General features: G+C 42.9%; 1 protein-coding gene across 1 annotated transcript in view; it reads left to right on the forward strand.

The window, feature by feature from the left end:
• si:ch211-196i2.1 (collagen alpha-2(I) chain) overlaps positions 1–24568 on the forward strand; it is a 77851-nt gene that overhangs the window by 26540 nt on the left and 26743 nt on the right. Inside the window, exons 5-13 of the mRNA XM_068574196.1 lie at positions 1263–1397; positions 16590–17180; positions 18651–18695; positions 19045–19164; positions 21016–21054; positions 21155–21208; positions 21344–21397; positions 23365–23472; positions 23575–23628. Of these exons, the coding sequence (XP_068430297.1) occupies positions 1263–1397; positions 16590–17180; positions 18651–18695; positions 19045–19164; positions 21016–21054; positions 21155–21208; positions 21344–21397; positions 23365–23472; positions 23575–23628 (1200 nt within the window). The remainder of the gene's footprint in view (positions 1–1262; positions 1398–16589; positions 17181–18650; positions 18696–19044; positions 19165–21015; positions 21055–21154; positions 21209–21343; positions 21398–23364; positions 23473–23574; positions 23629–24568) is intronic.

Genomic DNA, 24568 nt, shown 5'->3' on the forward strand with positions numbered 1-24568 from the left:
CTCTTTCCAGTTGTCTCTGGATGTGATTTGAGAATATAATATATCAAACAGCTCGTTAAAATTTGTTTTTACTTCCCCTAATTGTTCTCATGTGTGCATATATTACCTTTATGATGTGCAACAGCAATCTTTGGCAAAATGAGAACTTACTGTTTTTTTAACAAATCTAATTGATTTTAAATCGATGTGGTTTCACAAAGAAATTAACACACACACACACACACACACACACAGACGCTCTCTCATCCACCGTCACATTCTTATAAACGCTGCCGGAGGACTGCGGTTTTTTAAATGTCTTCCGATGCTTTGTTTGTCATGTTTGGCCCGGTGTCAGAGTTTCTGGTAAAGGAAAGGAGCCTCGGGAACTCGAGTAAAATACACGGCCACCAGCAACCTTGTGTGTTTGTGTGTGCTCTGTGTGTTTGGGCTCGTCCTTCTATTCTGTGTACACATTCTGTACATACAAGTTATACATAAGCTTACACAGAATATGTCCACTGAAAGACACTCAATTACCTGACTGGTCTGTCTCTAAAGGGTGTTTCTGTCTGAGTGCATTTACATTCAACAGTGTTTGTTCTGTAAAACATCTGACCACCGGTTCAAAATCCAAAGAAAACTAGCAAAGATTGACAATAGAGAGACTGAAACCAGATAATTATAGGCGTTGTGTTGTTAGTTTTTCCGTCCTATTCTCACGGAAACGTCTTGGCAGGAATTTTCTTTAAAATTGGCACGAATGTCCACCTCGACTTGAAGATGAATTGATTAGATTTTTGTGGTCGAAGGTCACTGTTACCTCACAAAACATGTTTTTGGAACATAACTCAAGAATTCATGAGCTCAGCATAAATAAATGACAATTTCACGTGTCTTATTAAATAAAAATATAAAAAAGTGATGACATTTTGAAGAGGCATGGACGTGAACTTCACCACATTGGTTTGAGGCGACGTGTAACAGCCAGGTGCTAATCCTAGATGCTTGAAATGATTTAAAAAAAGATGACTGCAACAATAATCAAATCTGCAGCTCTCTCGTTTCAAAAATTGTACAGTTCTCCCAAACAATCGTTGCTCTTGAGGTGGAAAAACAAGAATACGATACCTTCTCCAGTTTTTACATAAATATATTTTGTCCTCTCCCATTTAACTCTACATCATTTATGAAAAGACATTGAAATATTTTCCTTTTCTCCGCGAAGTCTTCAAAACCGTGCACTTGACCACTCACTTATGTTACGTTTTCTTCTTTGGCAGGGTCATCTCCGACAGCTGACCCTCCTGATGGGCGACCCGGACGCCGCCGGGCGACACTGCAGCCACCACCCGCCCCGCTGTGGCGAGACCGCCCACAAGCCTCCTCGCTCCACACGCGCCCACAGCGCCCCGGAGGTGAGGAGAGATGAATGGAAAAGTGGGGAGAGAGAGAAAGAAAGAGAAAGAGAGAGAGAGAGAGAGAGAGAGAGAGAGAGAGAGAGAGAGAGAGAGAGAGAGAGAAAATAAGGGAGAGATCATGTCATTTTCACCAGGGAAATGAACTCTTTGCGTTGCTCCTTTTTGACTCGTGTAAACAGCACCGCTCTGACTGAGTTGTTTAAGGTGAAGCCCTTTTAAGCCCACAGCCCAGACAGTCAGACTCCTGCAGTTAATACGTCTGCAGCAGAACCTGTTGTCTGCTATGAAGCGTGATGAAAGATCATCAGAGGATTTCAAATGCAAACTGCACTTCTGTGGCTTTGATCCAGTCTGGTGAATTTAACAACTCAACAATTTGGTTGATCGTCGGTTGAAGAAGCTCTGAACTGTCTTTGGTTGTGTGTTTTTTTTAAAAATTCATTTGGAAATTGTACTCTCTGTTTACACATAGAATATTCTGCTGTCCTCAAATGATCTGGAGGACCTGCTGGGGGATCCCAAGGACGAGTCACTTTTGAGCTTTGGCAGAAGTGTAAGTAGGATATATTTTGGAGCCCACGGTGCACTTTAATGCTGTTGCATGAGAATGGGCAGCTGACCAGTCGTCATGGAGATTAAATCCAGTTTTGGACAGCGAGGCAGCTCCAGTCGTATAAACCAACCACTGGTCTGGTTTCACTGGCTTAATCTGTCTTCGTCTGGAAAGCCACCAGTCCAGTGTCTGTCATTAATTAGCACCGCGGAGGCACCAACCAGCCGCCACAACCCGCGTCCTTGGCTGACTGGTCAACTCTACGTGTGTGTGTGTGTGTGTGTGTGTGTCTGAGCTGTCTGTCCATTGGTCCATCAGTCTGCTCACTAGTCTCTGCTGTGGCCTGCAAGAGGGTACATCTGGGTGCTGAAGATAAAAGTCTGTTTTGAAACACTGCAAGTATGTAGTGTGAAGGGTCAAAGGTCGTATGAAGGGTTAAAGGTCCAACATAAGGGATTCCGAGCATCACTATTGCAGGAAACGTCTATTATCCATGTGGAGATGTAGAGTAGTAATGTCTCCCTGAGCAGAAGAGGAGGTCTCTCTCCACCAGCGTGTGATCTTGTCAGAGCTTCTCCTTGCTTTGCAATCCAGGGTTCCCCTCAGGGTCAACACTGTTAGTGTTGTCAGCGCTGTCGCTGCGGTTTGCGCTGTTAGCACTGTTAGCCGCCGCCATGTTAGGAGCAGTTGAGAGGCGATAATAATGCTCCCAATCCGATATTCAGCATCTCAAGTTAAATTTAATCAACTGAATACCACCATAGAAGAGATCTGCATAGTAACCACATACACAGTACATCTCTATTTATTGTAAAGAAATATGAATTGCGGCCTTTTATCCTCCTCCTACATTATTGCACTACTTTAAACAGCAATCACAGTGAAAGCAGCAGTGGCCTGCGGGCGGATCGACAGCAGGAGTGATGTGCCTGCAGACAGCACAGTGGGGGGGCCTCGCCGGGTGTTCAAAGGTCCCATTAAACGGACACTTGAACTTCCACTGGTGTGCATCTGCAGTGCAACGGTGCATATTCGGCGGTGACCGAATGTTGCAATAATGCGTGCAACTAACGCGTAATCCACGCAATCCAGGTAATGCTGGTGGGACGCTTTCAGTCCAATCCCGTCCTCCAACCGGTCGGCCTGACTCATTCTGGAAACAGGCCAATCGGTCGGATCGGTCCCTCTATGTTAATACTCCTCTGTAAACATAAACACCACGTTAAGGAAGGAATGATCACATGTTATTCAATGTTTAAAACCTTTGTTGATGATGGTGAATATTTTCAAGTGATTAGTACATCCAATTCCTCAATGAGCTGGTTTATACATACAGCAATCTGTTGTGTTATGACTACGCATGCCGCAGCCTAATGTCTCAGACCAAACAAAATAAAGAAATACACATGGCTGTTCACACCGGCACTTGCAGAATAAACCGTGGTCCTGGAACCAGGCACATGCTAGAAAAGGAAACAAAGCAAAGGCCGTGCTTTTGGAGAAAAAAAAAAATGAAGGGAAAATCAAGCTGGTTTGAATTTACATTTTCATGTCTATGCAAAACACCTGCGCTAATCAGCGAGCATCTGGTTCTCTTTACAGTATACAGTAGTGTGCTGATGGAGCAGACCAGCATACATACGGTGGCGTGCTAGCTCCACCAGGCACAGTTTGTCCATCAGGTTGCCATTGGGATGTCTTTGGGATGATGTAGACTGCTGTTTTAAGTTGTAAAAAAATGTTTGCAGAAACAAGCTGCATCAGATCCGTCTTTATAGTTACCAAAATCTCCATTAGCCGGCTGCATCTCTTTCTCATTATGTCTCCCTTCATCTGCTTTAGTTTTTCTGTGTTTTATAGTCTTAAATCTGTCTCCTCTGGCTGTGTTTCTGCCGTTAATTGAAACTATGACTAAACATTTTTGTCAGCGACCTTTTTTATTTTCCATGACTAAGAAAAGAGGCCATATCAGGACGACACCGATAGCGTTTTCAAACCTTTTCAAATTCAGTGTGCCTGGTTCCTCTGGAGCTGCTTTTGGAAAAAAGAAAGATCAGCGTCTCCAGTTTCTGAAGTGTGAAGTGTGTTTTCTGCCTTTAAAAAAAAAAATACATTAGGAAATTGGGGCTGCTGGTGAGACAAAACAAGCATTGGGGGAGCCAACTCGGCAAATGGTGCATTTTCTGACAATTTACAAATGAAAAGACTAATGAATTCCTTAAAAAAATAACAGCAGGCCGCAATAAGTGCTCATTGCAGCTTATCAAATAGGAAGTAGTAGCATGAGGGAGAGATTTTGGACAGAGCCCTTGTTTCCCTGCAGCCTGGTTCTCATTAAATCCGATGGAGGTACAGGCGTCATGTCTCTGGCTCTGCTCACAATCTGCACATTTGAGAGTTTCAGAAATAAAACGAGGCTCCCGCATTAGCAAGATCTATTTCTGGTCTGCTGCTGTCGTCTGTGAAGCGTAACGCATCGGACTGCGGGGCCACGTTGTTGGGGTTTCCTGACTTTGATGCATGTCCTGTCTGGGGCCACCGGCTCCCTTTTGACAGGTGGTCTCTTTAGAGACATGGCACTCGCCCAGTTAATCTGCAGCTCCTCCAGCGTGCACTAAAACCTTAAACACGCCTGGAGGTCAGGGACCTTAGCTAAACATGTAATTCCAAAGTCAGAGCTATGATCCTCAGCGTATGTTAATGGTTTGAACACTTGTAGTCGACATTTCCTGCTTTAGTCTGAATTACGGTCCTTTGTCAAATTCTAGTATTAACTTGCACCTTTTAAAATATTTATTAAGAAAATGCCTCCAGCTTCCCCGATGTAGAGACTTGCTGCTTTCCTTTGATTTATATCATCGTAAATCAAATTGCATCAGCCGTTTTGCTGAATAAAGGAGAATTGTATCATCATCATCATCATCATCATCATCATCATCATCATCATCATCATCATCATCATCACAACCATAATAGCCTCTGTCAGGCCCAACACCTCCACTTTTGGCTGTGTTATAATAACAAAATATGGCCTGTCGTCAGATATTGCTTTCATAAAAAGGTCAGCAAGTATATGGCAATATGAAATTTAAATTGAAGTCTTTTTTTTAATGAATAAATATAATGTTTAGTTGGCAGTTCTGCACAAACCGACTTGGTTGTTATGGAACGGCGGTTGCTGTGGAGCATACACATCACAGTTGGCATTTTTCCGTCAAAGGCCGGGGTTATATTGATATAATTTGATAACTGCTTGTGCTTGGTGTGTCTTTATGTGTCGGGTGGAGGCATGCTGCCCGGCATGGAGAGGATGTTTCTGTTTGCAATAGCTCCGAGAGCTCACAGAGGTTTCACACACGTGCAAAAGCGTCAGATGTCTTCGTCATGATGTGTGGTTATTATATCCTAATTATCCTAATGGATGGTAAAAGTATTATATTGTCTATTTGCGGCCCTACAGTAATTAGCGGGATGGCTTTTGAGCATGATGTTTCTATTCTCCTTAGCGGCGTGTGTATACAGTATGAGTGTGTGTCAGAAAAAGAGGGACAGAGCTTGTGTCTGATTGTTTTTTCACCACAAGACTGAATCAAGTTTGTCAGATGGCTTTCAGTTTTATAAATGGTTAAAACTCGGCTTGCACTCGATCCCTGAAGCTGCCTCTGTCAGAGAGAGAGAGGGGGCGGGGGGGACGAACACACATGCCTGTGGGCATAATATTCCCTGTTTCATATCCTATCACAACAGAATGTTTCCACTCGGGTCTCCAGAGAGGCCTCTTTCATAAAACTTGTCAAACAATGGCTTTTTACTGGCAAGCCGAGACAAAAACAAAGAGGTGGAAAAAAAGGATCCATCATTTTTGACACTTCTTCGTGACTCTGTCAATCCATGTAGTATTCTGTGTAAACATGCATGATCCTTGTTGCAGCACAGGTTGCGCGTTATTGAAGGTTGAGTACAGTTTATACCTTTTTCTTAGGGCCGCTAATTACTAAGTTACCCATTACCCATAACCAAAAGTGTTCATATACCAGGCAAACATTTTAAACCTGCATTAGCCAATGGCTTTTCTATACATGGAACAAACACAGTGCAACTATAGCTTTATTTAGTTTTTTTCTATCTTTAGTCTTGCTCTGTTTTGTTCTATCCACCTCAAAGGGAACCATCTGGCTTGTAGGCTTCTAAATGCTTCACTAAGTTGTGCGGCAGTGCAGGTGGCGTTCGGAGGCTGCTGCTGGGAAACAACACTACTGAGAGCAGAGAGAGTGAATTAAAGCAGTAAAGCTGTGGGGTGGAAAACACAAAACGTCAAGCTGGAAGATACTAAAGCACTGTGATCCTTAGAGGATCTGCAGAGTTGGGTGATGGTTTTCTCGTTACTGCATATTTTACATTATTTTACACCCAGTTATCTGAATCATTGTTTATACAACTTTATAAGATCAGCGGTAAGGATCTTTATTTTGAATTGGTTGATGGAGAACAATACTATCGCCAACGGTCGACAAATTTAAAGCCTGTTTTTTTTTTTAGGTAAGCAGTTCATGGTCTTTACCAACTCTCTTTCACTCATTAGCTGGGATTGTTTTCCACTAAAAACAGCAAAAACAACACTGATGAGAGCGATGAGACTGAATCAAACAGGCTAATAGGTCAGTAGAGCTGCAGATGTTGCAATGTGTTTCTTTGGGTTCGTCCTTACAACCAATCCCTCTCACTTCACATATGAAGGTCGGCAGATGTCAGCAGTCTTTTAGGACCGCTTGTTGCTGTCTTCTCTCCCTTGCTGGCTGCTTACTTGTGCATCAGCTTGCATCATTCCAGCTGCGTTGGAGAGAGTCGGACCGACAGGTTGGCCTGAGTTATATGAGCCGCTCCTACAAGGCTATCATTATGGATGCCGTCGCTGAGCTCTGCATATTGTATCATCTGCCTGTCAGGAGAGCCGAACCAGTTCAAGTTGTGTGGAGCTGCCATCATTCCCCACCTGTCAAAGCCAGAATAAATCGTTCTGTATGTTGCATTCCTGTCATGTTCACATTGTTAGCCAAAAGCAACACGCTCTCATGCCAGAGAACGTCCCATTCCCAATATTGTTCGCTTATCTCTGCTCTTGCTCTTCTCTAAACTTCGCACTGTTGGAGAAAGAGAGGTGGAAGCAGGTAGATCTGCTGACAGACCTCCTCAAGTCCAACCCGAGCCAGCCAAGAAGCTCCAGTGGGGCCCAGCAGTAGATGAGTGACCCGCGTCAGGTCCTCAGTTTCTATTTGGGATTTTCTTTTTTTTTTCTTTTTTACGGTATTCAGCGTCAGTAAATCCTGCTGGATTTGGCTCCAAGATGATGGATATAGTTCTCTCATGGCTCTGTGATTAGTGGGTGTCAAGTTTTATGATCATATCAATGGCAGAGAAAAGTAAATCACACAAGCAGTGCTGAAGATTCGGTGATACAGTGTTATTCTGTTAATTATAGCGCTGAAAGAGAGCCAGATAACATCTGTTTCTATTGGAGAAATGCAGCCGTGCAAACCCTATCTTCATTTATTTTTCCAGTTCTGTTTTGTCAGTGTCATGTGGGTTACTTTGTGCAACAAAGGCCGTGATGGTAAGACGGCAGGTTTAAAAGTTCTTTAAAGCAGTTAGCAGTATTTTAGTCTTAATTATTTTAAAATGGAATTAGTGGAATTAGCTTCAGTATTAGCAGTTATTGTTTGCAATGGAACCACGGATATACTGACAACTATCACTGTTTGACCTTGAAGAAAGCCGATGTAGTGGCTTTAGTTGACCGTTTACCTCTCCTTCAGACAGCCTTTCAGATGAGGAACTGAAGGCACCACACCGCTCTCTTCAACGCAACAAAACTACGCCGACTGGTTAGTTAGTTTGTGTTATTGTTTTTCTTTCAATCCCAAACTAACGTGGAGTCCACAGCAGTAGTCCTGTCTGCTTCTCCAAACTGGGAGAAAGTACTTTATATAACCAAAAAAAAAAAAAAACTCAACTAAAACTTTACCTCTTTCCAAACATTGCACAGCCAACGTCGACTTGACTCAGCGAGTGCTATTCATAACTTTTATAATTAAAATGAACTTGATAACCTCATTGATTACCTTACTTGGGTTCAGCTAAGTCAGCGTTTCCATTCGAAAAACATGGAAAAGAGTTAGCTTTAAAAAAAAAAGGTCAAGTGAGCCATTTATAAAAGGCCAACTCAATTAATTTACGGGCTCATGAAACACGTCGGGGTTGACGTTTAGATTTTTTTCAACCAAACCGTTGGCATTGCAGGGAGACGACGCACTGCAACACGAACAGAGCAGCAACAGACGAGAGACAGAGGGATCCTGGGCTCTCGTTTCTAATGAAGAAAAGACTCAAATAAAATCAATCGCAATGCTGGAGCTAGAACAGTGTCATTCTGGGGTTTCCTCTGAACTGCGTGATGCATCAAACACTCAGCAAAAGGCCCACAACACTTTGAGTAAACTTCCTGCGAAATTAAAACACACGATCGGGGAAACATGCTTCGTGTTTGCTGTAAGAATATAAAAGAGCATCTGATTGCCGTGCGTTCGTTTTTTCAAATCAACAGGATGTTTCTGTGCACTGTCAGAGATCACCATTGGATTGAGCAGTCACTTTTCATCTGCTTGGCAATGCGCATAACTGTTTCCAATATAAAATGAAGTAATTACAGATGAGCAAGAAGGCCCTCAAATCATGGAGTATGGGAGGAAGTGGGTGGTTGAAAGAAGAGATGCTCGGATGAAAGAGAAGGAGGATTTGGGAAAGAGAAGGATGGAAACAGAAAGGAAGAGTTCTTGCCCTAGTCTTGCCCTAGTCCCATCTTTTTCTTCATCACTAAGAGGCGCAGACCAATTTTCTCAAAGCGAAAAGGTCCCCGCATGCCCAAACACATCATTTTCCCTTCCAAAACTGTGATTTAGTGTGGGCTATCTGGGCTGTGAAGATAAATCAGCCCTGGTTAAATGCTAGGTGATGGAGGATTGTGCTGCATCAGCAACACTCACTCACTTTCCTCCCGGGCGCTACGCTAACCCTCTCCGTAATGTAATCCCTGCACTACGGGTCCCGCTCTTGTACTGCAACAAGAGCCACGTTCTCAGCGCAGACAGCAGAGCGCCCTGGAGGCGAGGAGTTGTGTAGAATTAAAAAAAAGAGATCATTGACTTCCCTACGCACATCTGCCCTGCAGTTCTGTTGACCCCGAACCAACCTCCCTCTGCTCTCGTTATATATATATATATATATATATATATATATATATATATATATATATATATATATATCGCTGTTTATGCGGGACCATCTCTCTTTTTGTTCCGAACAGACATGAAGTAATGCTTCCTGTGACACGGAGCTGCCCCCGTCGCTCTCCACTTTAATGCAGAGGCGGTCTCCTCTCTGTCGATCCCGGCTGCGTAAATCAAACCAACCTCAGAGAATCCTCAGTCAATGTTTCCCCTCCGAGTGGTTTCTTAACTGTGGTTGTTTCGCTCAGCTTGCGCAGAGCACTGGGGCTTTCCCCTTGCTTGTATTTTATTTCACCTCATATGCACGCTCCCTCCGACCCAAATCCATCCGTGTGTGAAAAGCCGGAGGGGGAATCCCCTCACTCCGTCACTGTCTTTGTTTTCCATCATTCTGCTTCCCTCAGTCGGAAGGAGCTTTAAGTTGTCCACAACGTTGAGGATTGAGCAACGTCATGTCATGCACGCTCCGATTTTCTGTGGATGAAAGTGACAAAATGCCATTATTATTTAAATAACATTGGGTGGTTTTTTAATCTCAGTTGTCCCGGATTTGACGACAAGACAGTTTCCCTGCAGATTTAGCTCGTTCACAGAGGCCACCCTGGGGGCCAATGGGCTGAGCTTGTGTCTCTCCCACATGAGCCAGATTACATGTATTGTCTGCACCCGATGTGCGGTTGGTAATAGTGGAAGGGTGTGCACCCGGTAGGTGTGTGGGTGTGTCTGCTGGGAGCTGCATCAGTGTCCCGTGCAGACGCCTTCCTGTGGGCACAATGTGAACAGAGCCAAAGTGCAGACGGACCTGCAGTGTCTCCTGCAGCCATGCTCCACCGTGTTGGATGGTATTTGCTGCTAGGATGCCTGCTGCTGGATTCAGACGGATTGCACGTGCAAGGTCAAAAGCTCCGGGAGGGAAAGGTACAGCCTGGTGTAACCCTGCACACATGTTGCAGCTATCAATGTACATTTTGTATTTAGCTTTTTGTTCTACACCGACGTAAAGTCCTGTAGGGTGTGTAATGCTCTGCAGACCATTGTATTGCATGCAATGCTTGTATTGATGTTTTTCTTCTATCAGAATGGTTATATGTGTGATGTCACACATTAACACACACACTCTTGAATATTTGACTTTGGTGTTGAAGTTCAAACCTGCACCTGCTGCAGTTTTCAACCTGAACAATGTTCCGTGGGTCATAGACAGGCATGTCCAACTTATTTGTGTTGAAACTTTATTTTAAGTCCTTTCAAATATTGTTTCGGTTTGCATTTTGGTATTAAGACATTCAAATGTGTGTTTTCTCTTTGTTTTGTTTTTTATATGCAACCACGTCTCGCTAAATGGCATGATTGAGATTTTTTTTTTTAAAAAACAAATGAAACAACAAAGTGATAATTTGTGTAACTGCTAACTCCTGGACACAGTCTGTATTTATATTTATGCACATTAATAGCTTTCTAGGCATTTTAACCAGACACTTGATTTGAGCCGATTTGGAAAATTTGAACAGTAATTCCAGTTAATGCTCATTAAAGAGATTTAATGGCAGCAGTCCAGAATCAGAAAGCATCATTAATGAAGTGAGTATATGTTACCACCAGTGTGCAGGACTCTCCCCCTTCTTCTTCCTCACTAATTCCAGTAAAGTTGCTCCGCAGTATCAGAGCACATTTGTGATTTAGGTTTTTTAAAACATAGAGTAGAATAAAACTCTCTGTATTTAAGATCTGCAGCTGACTTTCTTTTTGAAAATGAGAAGCTATAGCTAAAGGCTGCACAGCAATGTTATTATTAAAAACAAGAAAGGCAGAAATGTCACAACCTTTCTTTTGTCCCTCCAACATGCTTCATGCTCCTATATCCCAGGACCACCACTGAGGATTTGGTGGAAGCTTTGATCCCAACCAACAGCGGCATTTCTAACATGGGTGGTCCTGCTGGGAATAAATTCCCCGACCATGACGGTGTTAATGCTCAACCTGCTGAGCGACTGAACAACGCAGGGTCCAGATAAGAAAGTCACAAGCGCGCTCATGTCCACATGACAACCCTGACGGACAGAAACATGCACGCTTTAGTTCAGGGCTGCGTAATTTATCAAACTATATCGATATCCTGAGACGATATATCGTCTTGGATTCTGGTTATCGTAATATGATGACATAAGTGGTGTCTTTTCCAGGTTTTAAATGCTGCATTACAGTAAAGCCAACCCTACAAAATTGTTTTCAATATCGATATTGAGTCAGAAATATCATGATATTTAAATTGTCTCCATATCACCTAGCCCTATTAGCAGTGATGTAACACACTGGCACTGTGCCCGGTTCACATCAGAAGCAGGAGAACAGACACACAACACACACACACACACACACACACACACACACACACACACACACACACACAGCTCACTGATTGTCTCTTCTTCTGTGCCAAGCTTTTATTGCTGTTTCCTCGTGTTTGTTTCAAGTTCCATTGGCGACACTTGTTCATCTTTTGCAACATTTTACAAAGCACATTCTCCAGCTCTCAAATCAAACTCCCGTCCTTATTTCCTGAGACATCGGACCGCTGTCATCATGCTTCTTTTTCCAGGCCAGATTGCTTGCTGCTGCATGCAAGACCCAGCCGGTCCGCATACCTGTGTCTTGGTTGGATTTACGGACCTCGTCATTTGATTAGACCTTTGTAGGAGCAAATGTTCATTGTCTGTGTGCGTGGGCGTCTGTGTGTGTGTGTGTGTGTGTGTGTGTGTGTGTGTGTTGATGATACCACTCTAGCCTGCAGCATTTGTGTTAGGCCTCCGTAGATTTCGCATCGCACTTAACACATGCATCTGTCAGCTACACATGCAGACAGACTCCTGAGGAGACTTGTGCTGAAGGAAGGACACAGTGGTAGTCCAGGTGTGCCCTGTCAAAATCTGCCCTTATTCTAATTTACTGTGCTTTCCCACAAATGTAATTGAGAGTATCAGAGAAGTTTAGTCATGCCAGTAATGTCCTATGTGCCCATGATCCCTTTGTTTCATGCGACCAATGTGATTGTCCTCCGTCTTATATGCGAGTGATGAATAGCGGCCGCATGAAATTGGTATTTAAAAAAATCTTTTCATTTAACCAAGTCTGAAAGTCATTAAAAAGGGCAATGGACAAATGTTTCTAACCATTTTCTCCTGCATTAGCACGCAATGATACAGTAACTAAGACAAAGTAAAACAAACGCATGTGACAGTGTGATTGATTGTAGAGTTTCAAGTCCCTGCAAGTTGGGCCTATGGCTGCCTTGAAGGTTGGAAAAACTCATTGAACATATGAGACACTGGTGCTTTACAGCCTGTGGTAATAATAGACATATAAGAGTCTGTCCATTCTTGGTTAAAGACTTTGGTTAAGCTGTCAACATTTCTCTTTTTCGAGAACAACAAGTGAAAAAGCTTCTCTGACTCACGTACTTCTCTTCCGTACTGAATGATACACAAAACATGTAATTGGTCAGTGTGTTTTCTGGGCCGCTGAACAAGTGCCGCACAGGCTGGAAAAACATTTTTACAGCTCTTACAAACTCCTGATTGGCATGATTGCTAGGTACCAAAGTGGGAACACCAAACTGGCATTGTCATGCCGAAACAGGACAGAGCCTTCTACAAAACTACTGCCTCAGAGATGAAAACACATGGCAGCAAAGTGTTCGGTTCATTGGCGGTAAGGAACCCAAACAATGAAAAGATCAAAAGCAACTTAGACTAAAAATATGTAGACGGTCTGTCTTCATTATTTTGGCCATATACTTGTGTACCTAACACACAATACAAAGAGAATAGTTTTACATAATACATTATTCTGTGTTTTAAGTGCCTGAATCTCTAAATCTAAAGCACATATGCATGATCATGATGTAAGGGAGAAAACGAGAGTAATCGTCTGACAGGACCATTAAGGAAGCATTATGGGAGCTTGTTCATCAGCCTGCAGCCATGCATACTGACACAGTCTGAACATCATTGGTTCACCTATGGATCGCATACTCTCATTGAGCCGCCACTCACAGTGTGTTGGATACAAAGACAGAAACACACCTCTTCAATAGACACAGTGTCCTTGCCTGCTTCAGCCTGCTACTGCAGAGCAGACAGAAAGACAGCGAGTGTAAACATTGTCTTGGCACATGGTGTAAAGGCTTAAAAAGTTGCTTACTGAGACTATGTGGGTTTTATTTGACAAGATAACTACTCTGATGCATGCTATGCACCCCCTGCTCTGTCAGGTGTCTGTAAAATACTGGGCGACCTTAAAGAGCCTTTACTTGTGATGTTTAACACCACTTTAACACATGTTTGAACTTTTGACACTGGTTTAAATGCCCCTCACCATATATGTAACCACACCCCAAAGCCATTGGTCACCTTTGCTGCTTTCTTTAACAAGCTTCTGATGCCTTTAAGAAACGTTCAGTCCAGTGATTATTCCCATGATGCAACAGCATTGTTCATCAGACCTTCCCTACGAGTTAAATGCAGTCATTTTTAAAACTCCATGCTTTTAGTCATTTTTTTCCCGAGTGAGTTGTGTCGCTTGAGTCTTTGCAGAAGATGTCCTGTTCATACTGTATACCCTTTGACAAATGCATTACATATGTAGATTGCATCAGGATGAACTCGTAGAAAATGTCCCTAGAAAATATGAAACTGTGGTATTTCTTTCTTTAGCTATTGGTTCCTGACTGACTGGCCAATGTGTCATAGTACTCCAACTAAGTACGGCCTGGGCTGGCGTTCACGGTGATATGTCACAGACTGGTGGGGAGATTAGCTGATGGGGCATGTTGACCAGAGGAGATCTTGTGTCAGCTTATCGACCACGGCCGGCTGCCTGACTGGCCTGGGATAAGTGAAGGAGAAAGGGCCTTTGTTTTCAGTTAGTGCGCCTGTGTTCAGTCTCTGCCCATCTAAGCCTTTCTCCAAGGGCTGAGTTTCACTGCCAATGCAATATTTGAGACTAACTAATGTTCTAATATTTCAGATTTGATTAACGAAAGCCAGGTTTAATTGATCATTTCTGGGTAACGGTTGAGTATATCATTTGTTCCGATAACACGATCAGAGCATGCTCAATTGATTTTGGGCCTTACAAATGTGTGTAACCAAAAAGGAAATCCGAGATTCCCCCTGCAGTAACTTAACTAATTCATAAAATGCGTATGTTCCCATTTTATTTTTCATGTTTGACCTCCAGCTCGCTGTGCTCTTGCAATGGCATCTTTTCTTTAGCTCTCAGAGATTGATACAGAAATAGCAGATACAAAATAGCAGTAGTCGGGCTGTTGTCATGTTCTTTACAGATTGCTTGAAAATGAATCCAGTTCTTCTGTTCTCCCGCTTTCAAATTTTGTTTTTCTGGACTTTCGCGCTGATCCCCACCACAGAACCATTGGCTCTTCAGCATTGAAGTCTTAGATTGTGGGTCCCTCGGGTGACACCAGCGTGTCCATCAGCTCTTCTTAGAGTTGACCTCTGGTCTGTCTTGCTTCTGCTCAGACAGCTGAAACCGCTCTCACTGGGGAGCACGTTTCGCTGTTTGATGTTTGGAAATTGAATATTTTCCCACACCTCTCTATTCTCTAAAGCCATGGAGAGTCTGCAGACCTCAACCACACTAGAGCGTAAGAGCATAAGAGGTTGGATAGAAAGGTTGGCAGCATGACCAATACAGTTCAGCACAAACTATGGGTATATAAGAAAACTATTCAGGCTGTATGTATGGTAATAGCTCATAATTATTGCCTGTTATGACTATTTGGCCCTGTATCATATTTTGATGAAGGTCTTTGATGTTTTAGAAGAGAAAATAGACGGGGTGGGGGGCATGACAAAAAAAGTCTCTTGTGCAGTGCTGTATCCGTATAAGCTCACACATTCTACAAGTCTCTTTGGCAAAAATAATAAATCTCTGAGTGTGCACTCTCCTGTCTCCCTCTCCTCCTCCTGTCCTCCTGCTCTCCAAATGCCTCTCAGCTCCTCTTTACTGCTCTCCATTTCAGCCCATTAGAGTCATCAAACAAAATGCACTGCCCTTTAGTCCCTCCCCCTGAAAGGCCTCTCTCACTGCACCGCTATTTCCCGAGGCCCAACATTTGGTGTGTGTGTGTGTGTGTGTGTGTGTGTGTGTGTGTGTGTGTGTGTGTGTGTGGGCGTGGGCGTGTGCGTGTGTGTGTGTGTGTGCTGCAATATGACGGGCAAATGAAAATGCCAAGGTTGGAGACAGTAGAAATGAGTCCACATTGTGACGGCTGATGTTCTTAGTCAAACTGATTTATAGTGAGAACCATTATAGAATATTTTGTATTATGAGCCTATGACAGAAACTCAGGAGCGACTTTGTTGACTTGAGAGGATGTGATGGAGTGGAAGTAGTCCATAATGGAGTTAAACTAGTATTGTGATCAAGGAGACTTTGTTAAGAGTGTAAACCTGCAGAGTCTGCATTGCAGGACTTTCATGCAGAGTTATCCTGAAGTACACAAAGGCTCTTGATATGGTCGAATGCCCGAGGAAGTGGTTTTCACCTGAGTATCAGTAGAAAGATAGCACTACTGCAGTTTAAGGTACTGCAGTGGTAGAAATGTATTCTGTAGTTTTATATAAGAGAGTTTTAATGTCATTGTCTTCAGTAAAACAGCAATGTTATCCCAACCAAACTGTAACAAACATGGAGGTGATACCAAAGCTATGATAATGAAGGTCAAAGATTGGTTGCTCCGGCAGTGGGAAGCGTTTAAGTGCGAATGATAAACAGGCAACTCAGTTAGAATCACTGAACTGTTTATTAGAGACTTCAAAATGTCAAGTGTTTACGACAGAAATGTGACCAAATCAGTAGTGATATGCAAGTTTTGATGGCAAAAGCATCACAGGTTACTGTCTTCAAAAGATGATAAACTAATCAACTAATCTTGAGGGTGGACAAAATATTGCCAGATGTCAGTGAAGAGTTGGTGACAGATGATCTGCAACTGTGTTCTTTTCTGAAATTTTAGGTCTTTTAAAGTTTAGGTCTTTTAAATCAGAATAGTTGTTTCAGTTTATGTAAAAAAAATAAGTGTTGTGTAACTTATCTCGTGTGCAGGGATGATATGGTAATGCTTGTTATTTTTGTATTCTGGATACACTTTATGGTGATTAAAGATTATTTCTTTCACTTTGAAAGTCTCTTTGGAGGTCGAATGGGTCCTCGAGATTATTTGTGCTTCACTCGTCTGTCAAAACATTATCAGACAGAAACCTGTTGAAATATCTGACTGTTTAAATCTGTTCTCGAATGAGCCCTTATTCTTGTTTTGTTTCTCATCAGGATATATTCCGGAGCCGAGGGACTTCTCGAGGGGACGGAACGGTGCCCTCAGGATCCATTCGGAAAGGTGCAGTAGGCCGTGGGGATGTCTTCGTGGTGGACGAGGACACCGACTTGTTGGATCCAATCTTCCAAAATGGCGGACAAGTCAACCCTCGGTGGAAACCTTCCGGAAATGGACTTAAGGGAAGCCAAAAGGAAAAGACTGAACTGTCCTCTAAACAGCTGGAGGAGAACATTACCACAGACAAGAAGGTGGACTCCGGTGGGAGGACATCACCACTGTTCCCTGGAAAACCCTCCGGTGACATTATTGACCTGGACAAAGGGAATGCCACCAAGAAGCCTGCAGTGACATTTCCTGTCCCCAAGATCCCTTCAGATCCTAGAACATCCACAGACTCTGGGACATCTGCAAAGGCAGTAGTCAAGGGGGGGAGACCCATCACCACTGTTCAACAACCAGACAGAGAGCACCCTGCCATTGTCACCATTGTATCCAGAGATGGAGATCTGGTCCTGGGCTCCGATGGCGCAATGTACCGGCTTCAGAGTGGACCATCAGGCCGAATGGGTCCCCCAGGGCAGGAAGTGAGTTGTCTTATGTTCTTCTTGCTGCTTCAATACCCTTGCTTTAATGCTACCTTATTAAATGTACTAAATGTATTTTTCCAAGTGACAGCGAAATGAGAGCTCAAAGTCCTATTTAGTTTGCTTTAACTGATGTAAACTGCTCAGTAAGAAACTCTTGTTTTCGTAGTTCTTTTTGATGCATTTGTTTGGATATTGATGGCAGAGGCTTGTTTACCCCTGATTTCTTAGTAATGGGATAAGATGAAACAATTAGAACAAGCCTTGTGAATGAAGATAGTGTGACTAGTTCATGCCTTACAGCTTGCAAGAGCTGTTCTCCATCAACGGCCATCTGACTCTGATCTGGGAAGGTTACACTGCTCACACATATGTTGATCCACATGTCTTTGATCCTGCGATCTGAGCACAAAGGCAACAGCACAGTTGGGAAGAATCAACCGTTTCTCACAGCATTACTCAATGTGACAATGATACAAGTTATCTGATTGGTGCTAAAGGCTGAAGTCATTGCATACTACCGGATGGTTTACCTGGTGCAAGAGGTGGGTCACCACAGGGACTGCAGGCCAGACAGAACCAGAACCAGACTGCACATCTGGCCACGTCTGGGCCGGTTGGTTGAGTCACGCTGCTATAAAATCCAGAGGATCGGCACGATTACTGTGATTGAAGACGGCTGTAGGGGACATGAAGGAAGACGTCTTGTTGGCTCGGAATACAGTCCTCTCCTCGTATGTGCTTCATTTCAGGTCTTGCTTCGCTTTTCGTGGTATTACCTAAAATGCTATAATTTAGTAAAAAGCACGTGTTTTTGGGAGGTATATCTGAATGTTACTATGGCATGGCAACAGATAATACCCTGGCAGGTCCATTACAATGGTATTGTTCAGTAGTTGGTGTAGATCATAATTGACACCGTGCCGTGGTTTTCTTCGCCTCTGCCTTATCCGTTTTATTTGTATACCAGAAGACATTGTCTTGTAGCATCACTGTGAAGTTTTAGTTCAGACAAACTACAGAATATTACCAAAACTGCAACAATTGGGATTGCAGATCCGCACACAGTATCACATAGCTTAAAGAAATAATTGATACAGACCAATACTTTTTGAGCTGTAAATTCTTAGTGCTTTATTGGCATTCATGGTGTTGGAAGTAAGACCTTGAAATGACTTTGCTTTTCAACAGGCAGTCAAATAGGCCTCAAACTGTGAAGTTTTACGAGTATCCGGTTCCCTGCTTGTCCCTCAGGTCACAGGTCTTTTTTGCCTCAAAGGACTCGTGCTGAAGTTTTAAATGTCTGGGATAACATGTCAAAGTCCCACAGATTTATGGTTTGAGCAATGGCTTTGAAGTAGTTGATGAATACATCAATGTGTAATCATTTTTATCTTGAAGGGTTATTTATCCTTGTTGGGGTTTTGGTCTATTGGACTGTTTTATTGAGTGTTGTTACTTGTTCGACAGGGCTGTCCTGGTGAGCCTGGTCTGCTTGGGCTGAAAGGTGATAAGGTAAGAGAAGCTTGTTGACGACATAATAGCCCATGATGATGTGTTCACTTAGTCCCCTCTGGATTTAAGCACCCCTCTGTTCTGTGAACCTCTGAAATGCTATCCGAGGTTATATTTTAGTTAAAGCTCAGTTTCACCTTTGACATTTTAATACATGCAGCTATAAACTCACATCCCTTCCTTTTTTAATAAGCCCATATGTTTATTATTAATGCCTGATCCCCAATGCTGTATCAAATCACTTCTATGATGTCATGTTAAAAAGCAACAACGTGCCATGACACTGAGAATTCAATATGATTTGATTTGCCTTGCATAGACATGCCACTTCCTTTTTTATCTCTTACAGGGTAAGTTGGGCCCTGAAGGGCGTGGAGGAAAAACGGGGGAGCCAGGACCCCCAGGACCGGCAGGTTTACCATCCCTCTACCTGTGGAAGAACACGGCGGAGGAATGGGCTGCCTTTCAGGTAAGATGGTAACCACAGTGTACTTAGTGCAATATTTACAGCACGTTGTTTTCCTCTCCATCTTAATTTATCTCTCAGAAAACAGTCAGTCGTCCTTCATTATTTAAGCTTGAGAAAAGTCCAAGTCATCTGATTGTAGAAAAGAAACCGAAAGATCATCGTTGTAATCAGAATTATTAGGATGTTTTCATATATATATATATATATATTTTTTAATAGTTTTTGCACTCAATGATTATTTGCAGCCTTCACAGCAGCATGGCCTTAGGGATGGAAATGTCTGTCGGCCTATTGGTCCACTACTTTGGTCCAGACTGAATCAACTCAACAACTATTAGACAAATTGCAATGACATGTCCAGACATTAATGTCCCCTCTGGATGAACTGCTTACAGATATATAGCGACATAGTTACATTTCTTATGTTTGTGACTGTATTCTCTTGACTTTGCTGTAGCTTTTACTACTTACTTAATTTTATTTTATTTCAGAAATTGGTTGTTGGAGGCACAATATCTTATAGAAGCTGACCTTTCATGTTCGGTTCTTATTGATAATGGACACAGATTCAACCAGCCGTGTTGCTGGTATATGCCTACTAAAGGCCGAGTGCCATTGGCTGAATTAAGAGTGGACCCCTCCAGGAAGTCAGTTGTATTACATCTAGTTTCTACTTTCAGATGAGATTCCACAAAAAAACAGAGACGCTGTCCCTTTAACTCTCACATGTTACGACTTAACAAGCAGTTTGAACAACCATTGTGCTGCGCAACAAGTGGGTGTTTGTGACCACACGCAACAACTCCTAAGTCCTCTCGTCAGAGAGAGAAAACCCAGCTGCTTCTTTATTGTCATCAGGGCTTGTATGTTGACAAGATATAACATTACAAAAGGCAATTCATGAGTTTTCAGAAGATGTATTTTCCCGCTATTGAAGGAGGTGGACTGTTTCCATATGCCTGTGCTTTTTTGTGTTATGGTGCTAAGCTAGGCTAAACACATCCTGGACAGATCTCACCACTGAATGTGGCGAGCTAAATGATTCATTGATCCTAAGCTTTCCATCTAAATCCTCATAAGCTATCACATTTCCTAGTGTTCCTTCAAAACATCTTTCCAGTCATGCCCCCACACAAGATGACTTTAGCTTGCTCTTCTCTCCGTAAACACTAAAGCAATCCATTGTCGGCCATGTACGGAGTAACTGTCTGTTATCTGTGCATATGACAGTAAAATATCTTGAATCTTGAAAAGAAACCGTGGACAGCAAATGTTCGAGGCTGACCCAACCTCCCCAGACTATCTATAAAACCTTTCACCCCGCAGTCATGGTGCGTGCAAGCTGATGCTCTGTCCTCATCTGTTTAATCTCTCAGCAGTGGACACAGCTGTATGTTATAGAATACACTCACTAGCATGTCAGCATGATGGAGAACTGCAGTTTTTGAAAAAGAAAAAGACGACAGAAAAAAAAGTCTGTTTGTAGTTTGTGAAGGCGATTTGTTACTGTGTGTGCTTTGATCTTTATGTGGGGAACCTGCAGAGGTGATTCACATACCTGCTTTCATTCTGAATGAGGGTCAGGGATGAGGCACAGCGAGCTGTACTACAGACACTATGGTGTTTGGGGGAAGACGGTGGAATTCAAGTCATGTGTTCACACATGAGGATTGATATAATCAATGTACTCTGTTGATGTCATGTTGTGTGTACTTCTGTATCTGTAACTTACCCTTCTGTGTATTTCTGTATCTGTAACTTACCCTTCTGTGTACTACTGTATCTGTGACTTAGCCTTGTGTGTACTTCTGTATCTGTAACTTAGCCTGCGTGTTTCCACTCTTTCTGCAGAAAACCAATTTCTACCAGTTACTGCGCACTGGTTGGCCTGTAAGTATGCTGTGGCGATTAATATCTGTTCTTTATTGGGATTCAGTTGTTTTGTAAGTTCATGCTGACCATGGCTGGTTTCTTTTCTGTGAGCTTGCAGAGTAAAGAAGGCCCTGAAGGACCACCTGGAGAGATGGGCAGGCCTGGCATAAAGGTTCAAGATCCATTCACTATCACTAATGCAACAAAGACGATGAACCTGAATCAATGACATTTAGAATGGTCTCTCTGTGTTGAGTGTTTTTAAATTGGTCAACGTTTGGTATGTTTTCATGCGTTTCATTCTCAGGGGCCACCTGGTGACGCTGGGGAGCGAGGACAACCAGGAACGCCTGGAGAGATGGTAAGCACCCAAATTATCACTTCCTGATCCAGAAGTATCTTTATTGGTGTAATTTGTCAACTGAGATGTTTGAAAAACAGTCACTGCTTATGGTTCCAATTCTATACTGATTGTAGTACAGAAATGTAGTTCTATAGACTCTGTATGTAGTTCTATAGACTCTGTATGTAGTTCTATAGACTCTGTATGTAGTTCTATACACTCTGTATGTAGTTCTATACACTCTGTATGTAGTTCTATAGACTCTGTATGTAGTTCTATACACTCTGTATGTAGTTCTATACAGAGAGGAATTAAACTCTAAATCTAGTGAAATGGCCGTAGAGTTGTTTTAAATTTTTGCTACATAGAGCCATTTATCATCATGTAGAGTTAAATATCAACACCGAATAAGTAAGACATATTCTAAATTATTAATTGAAGGCAAGATTTTTTCTCTCTCTCTAACAAATGTTATATTTTCAATTTGAATGAAATTTACTCTGACAAATGTACTGTTAGGACAAATGTTGATTTAAAAAAAATATTTCTGTGGGATTGAACACAGTATGTGTTTTTAAAAATAGACTGGAACAGTAAATATATTGTAATATGACGGGGCAGAGTGAGTGTGGTTAAAGCTAGTGGGTGTTTGGAAACGCTTGTGCATGTAACTCCCTATGATGTAACCATTCTCTCATTGAGAGAACAAACAATGAAAGCATTTTTATTGCCAAGTTCAGATCTTCCACATTTGTTTAATTAATTGTGAATAGTGAGCTGGAGTGGATCTACTTCTCAATTCGTCTGAATGTTTCACATCCCCCCTTCTTGTAGTTTAGTCACATTGACTTAATTTGTTTGGTTCTCGGAAAAACATTTTAAGATACACACACGTCTTAGAAGTCCACTGAGCGTATGGAACGTGAAAGCCCTTTTCCATTTATGGTGTGAGGTCTCGGCTGGCTAATGTGGGTATGAGGACCAAACAGTGTGGTGTGGGTTGGTTGGAAACGCTCAACAGCCTTTTGGTGTGGGCTCTGTTCAGATCCAGTGTGGCGGAGAGCGTAGGTCCACTGCTTGTGTTTGAGACTCTGCAGCTTCCACCGATGAAAACACATTTCTGCTCGTGAATTAACCGCAGGCGGTCTTGCCAGTGACCTCACCGTTCATCAGCGCTGGCGTACCCGTGTCATATATGTGTATGCATGTGATCGGTGGGAGAAAAACCCCGTGGCAATCTGGACGTACCCCTGCCGAGCCAGTGGGGCACGCTCACATGCACCGTAAGCCGGGCATGGCCGGCCCGATTAAAAGAAAAAGAAATGCACAGAAGCTTGGATAACAACACACACACACACACACACACACACACACACACACACACACACACACACACACACACACACACACACACACACACAGTGGGATACTTCATTCTCTGCAGGTAGACATGACTCCAGTATACCTTTTACAGTTGTTTTTGCTGTTGTATTAATGCTCTGAATATCTCCTAGAGATCCCTAAAATGTAGATTAAAAACCCAAACTCACACGACGTGCAACACCGTATCCGTCATCCTCTGCAGCTTCAAATATGAAGCTGTCCGCTGCCAGCACAGGTGGTGCAGCCATTCACGGGGAATATGCGCATGTTTTCCTCCCGTCTCCAGGCAGAGTTATTGCAGGCTACAGTCTCCTTGACAGTGTGTTGTTATTGAGGTGAGGCCTCGCCTGTGTGATGAATGGCTCCACTGAGTGGTGGAGAGGGTCAGTGTCTTCCCAGTGCAAACCGATAATTTACAACATGGCCTCCCCGGTGGGAAGCTCACTGCGGCTTCGGAGTTTTGTGATGTTGCTCTCTTCATTTTTTTTTATATTTTTCATTTTATTTGAAATACGCTTTTTATTTATTTTCATAAAGCTGTCATCACTATTTGCCAAAGAAGCGGTTAGTATACCGCCGTAATCATCTCTGTCGTCTGGTAGGGCGAGCGGGGCCTCAGGGGCCTTCCAGGAAAAGCCGGGGCCTCAGGGAGAGACGGGGTAAACGGAGACGACGGTCAGCCCGGGTCACCTGGTGCTGCTGGATCACAGGTGGGCACGTGCTGTATGGTAAACAGTTCAACAGTGGTACATGTACAACATACCTGTTATTTCTTGTTCTAATGGCTCCGCCGTGTCTCTGATTTACATCAGGGCCCGTGGGGATACCGGGGAGAACGAGGGTCCAAAGGGGAAAAGGGTGACGAGGTAAGGTAAAAAAAGCAGCACAGCTGCTTTTGTAAGAACAACCGGTCAGTCCCACTTACATTTTAGATTTAGTGTTTGTGAAATTGTAGCTAAGAATGAATGGTTATACTGAATGCAGTGTGAGCGCCAGCTCATGAATGCCACAGTTTATCAATTCAGCACTTAGACTGTCACTAACATAACATTTCTGTGGATAAGATTTATACGCGAGCAGCTGTCACTGGAGCAGTTTCACCTGACTGGTCTAGTTAGGCCTGGGGCTTCTCAAATGTTACATTTTGTTAAAACACAAGCAGCCATTCATTACTTTTGACTCCACACAGCTCTCTCCACACTTTTTTTGTTGGTAAAAAAAACAAATGAGGTTTGATATCGAGCCTGTTACAGTTTCAACTGTTCTACCTTTAAAAGTGAGGTTGGACTTTTTGATTTAAACCTGAAAGGCGGAGAAGGAGGGGGGGGGGGGGGGGGGCACAGGGGAGAGAAGCTTTAAACACATCCCTTTTTAAATTGACATAGCAAATTTGTAAGCAAACCTTTGCCCTTTTACACATTCATCAGGTTGTCGTTTTCTGGCTTTTCGCTCAGTGTTTGGTCTCCACCAGCTCCCGAGGGAGAAAATTGTCTCGCCTGTATTTCTCAAGAAAACTTAAGAGGCACAAATCCTGTGCCAAGTTCTCATCAACTTTTACAGTGGAGCAATAGAAATCTAAATGGAAACATTACAGACTGATATTGGATGTGCGCGCTCTCAGGACCGCAGGGCTCTACAAACCAGAGATTAAAACCACCCCGAACATCACAAGTATCAATCTAGAGGAGTCTGCGAAGAGCTAAAGACCAACCACAGCCACAACTCGTTCACCCTGCTGCCGTCTGGAAAGAGACAGAAGTATTAGCTGCCGAACCACCAGACTTCAAAAATAGTTTCTGTCCTGTA

The sequence above is a fragment of the Clinocottus analis genome, unplaced genomic scaffold, assembly GCF_023055335.1.
Source record: "Clinocottus analis isolate CAN_PGR_092001 unplaced genomic scaffold, fCliAna1.0.p SCAF_13, whole genome shotgun sequence".
NCBI classification, from domain to species: domain Eukaryota; kingdom Metazoa; phylum Chordata; class Actinopteri; order Perciformes; family Cottidae; genus Clinocottus; species Clinocottus analis.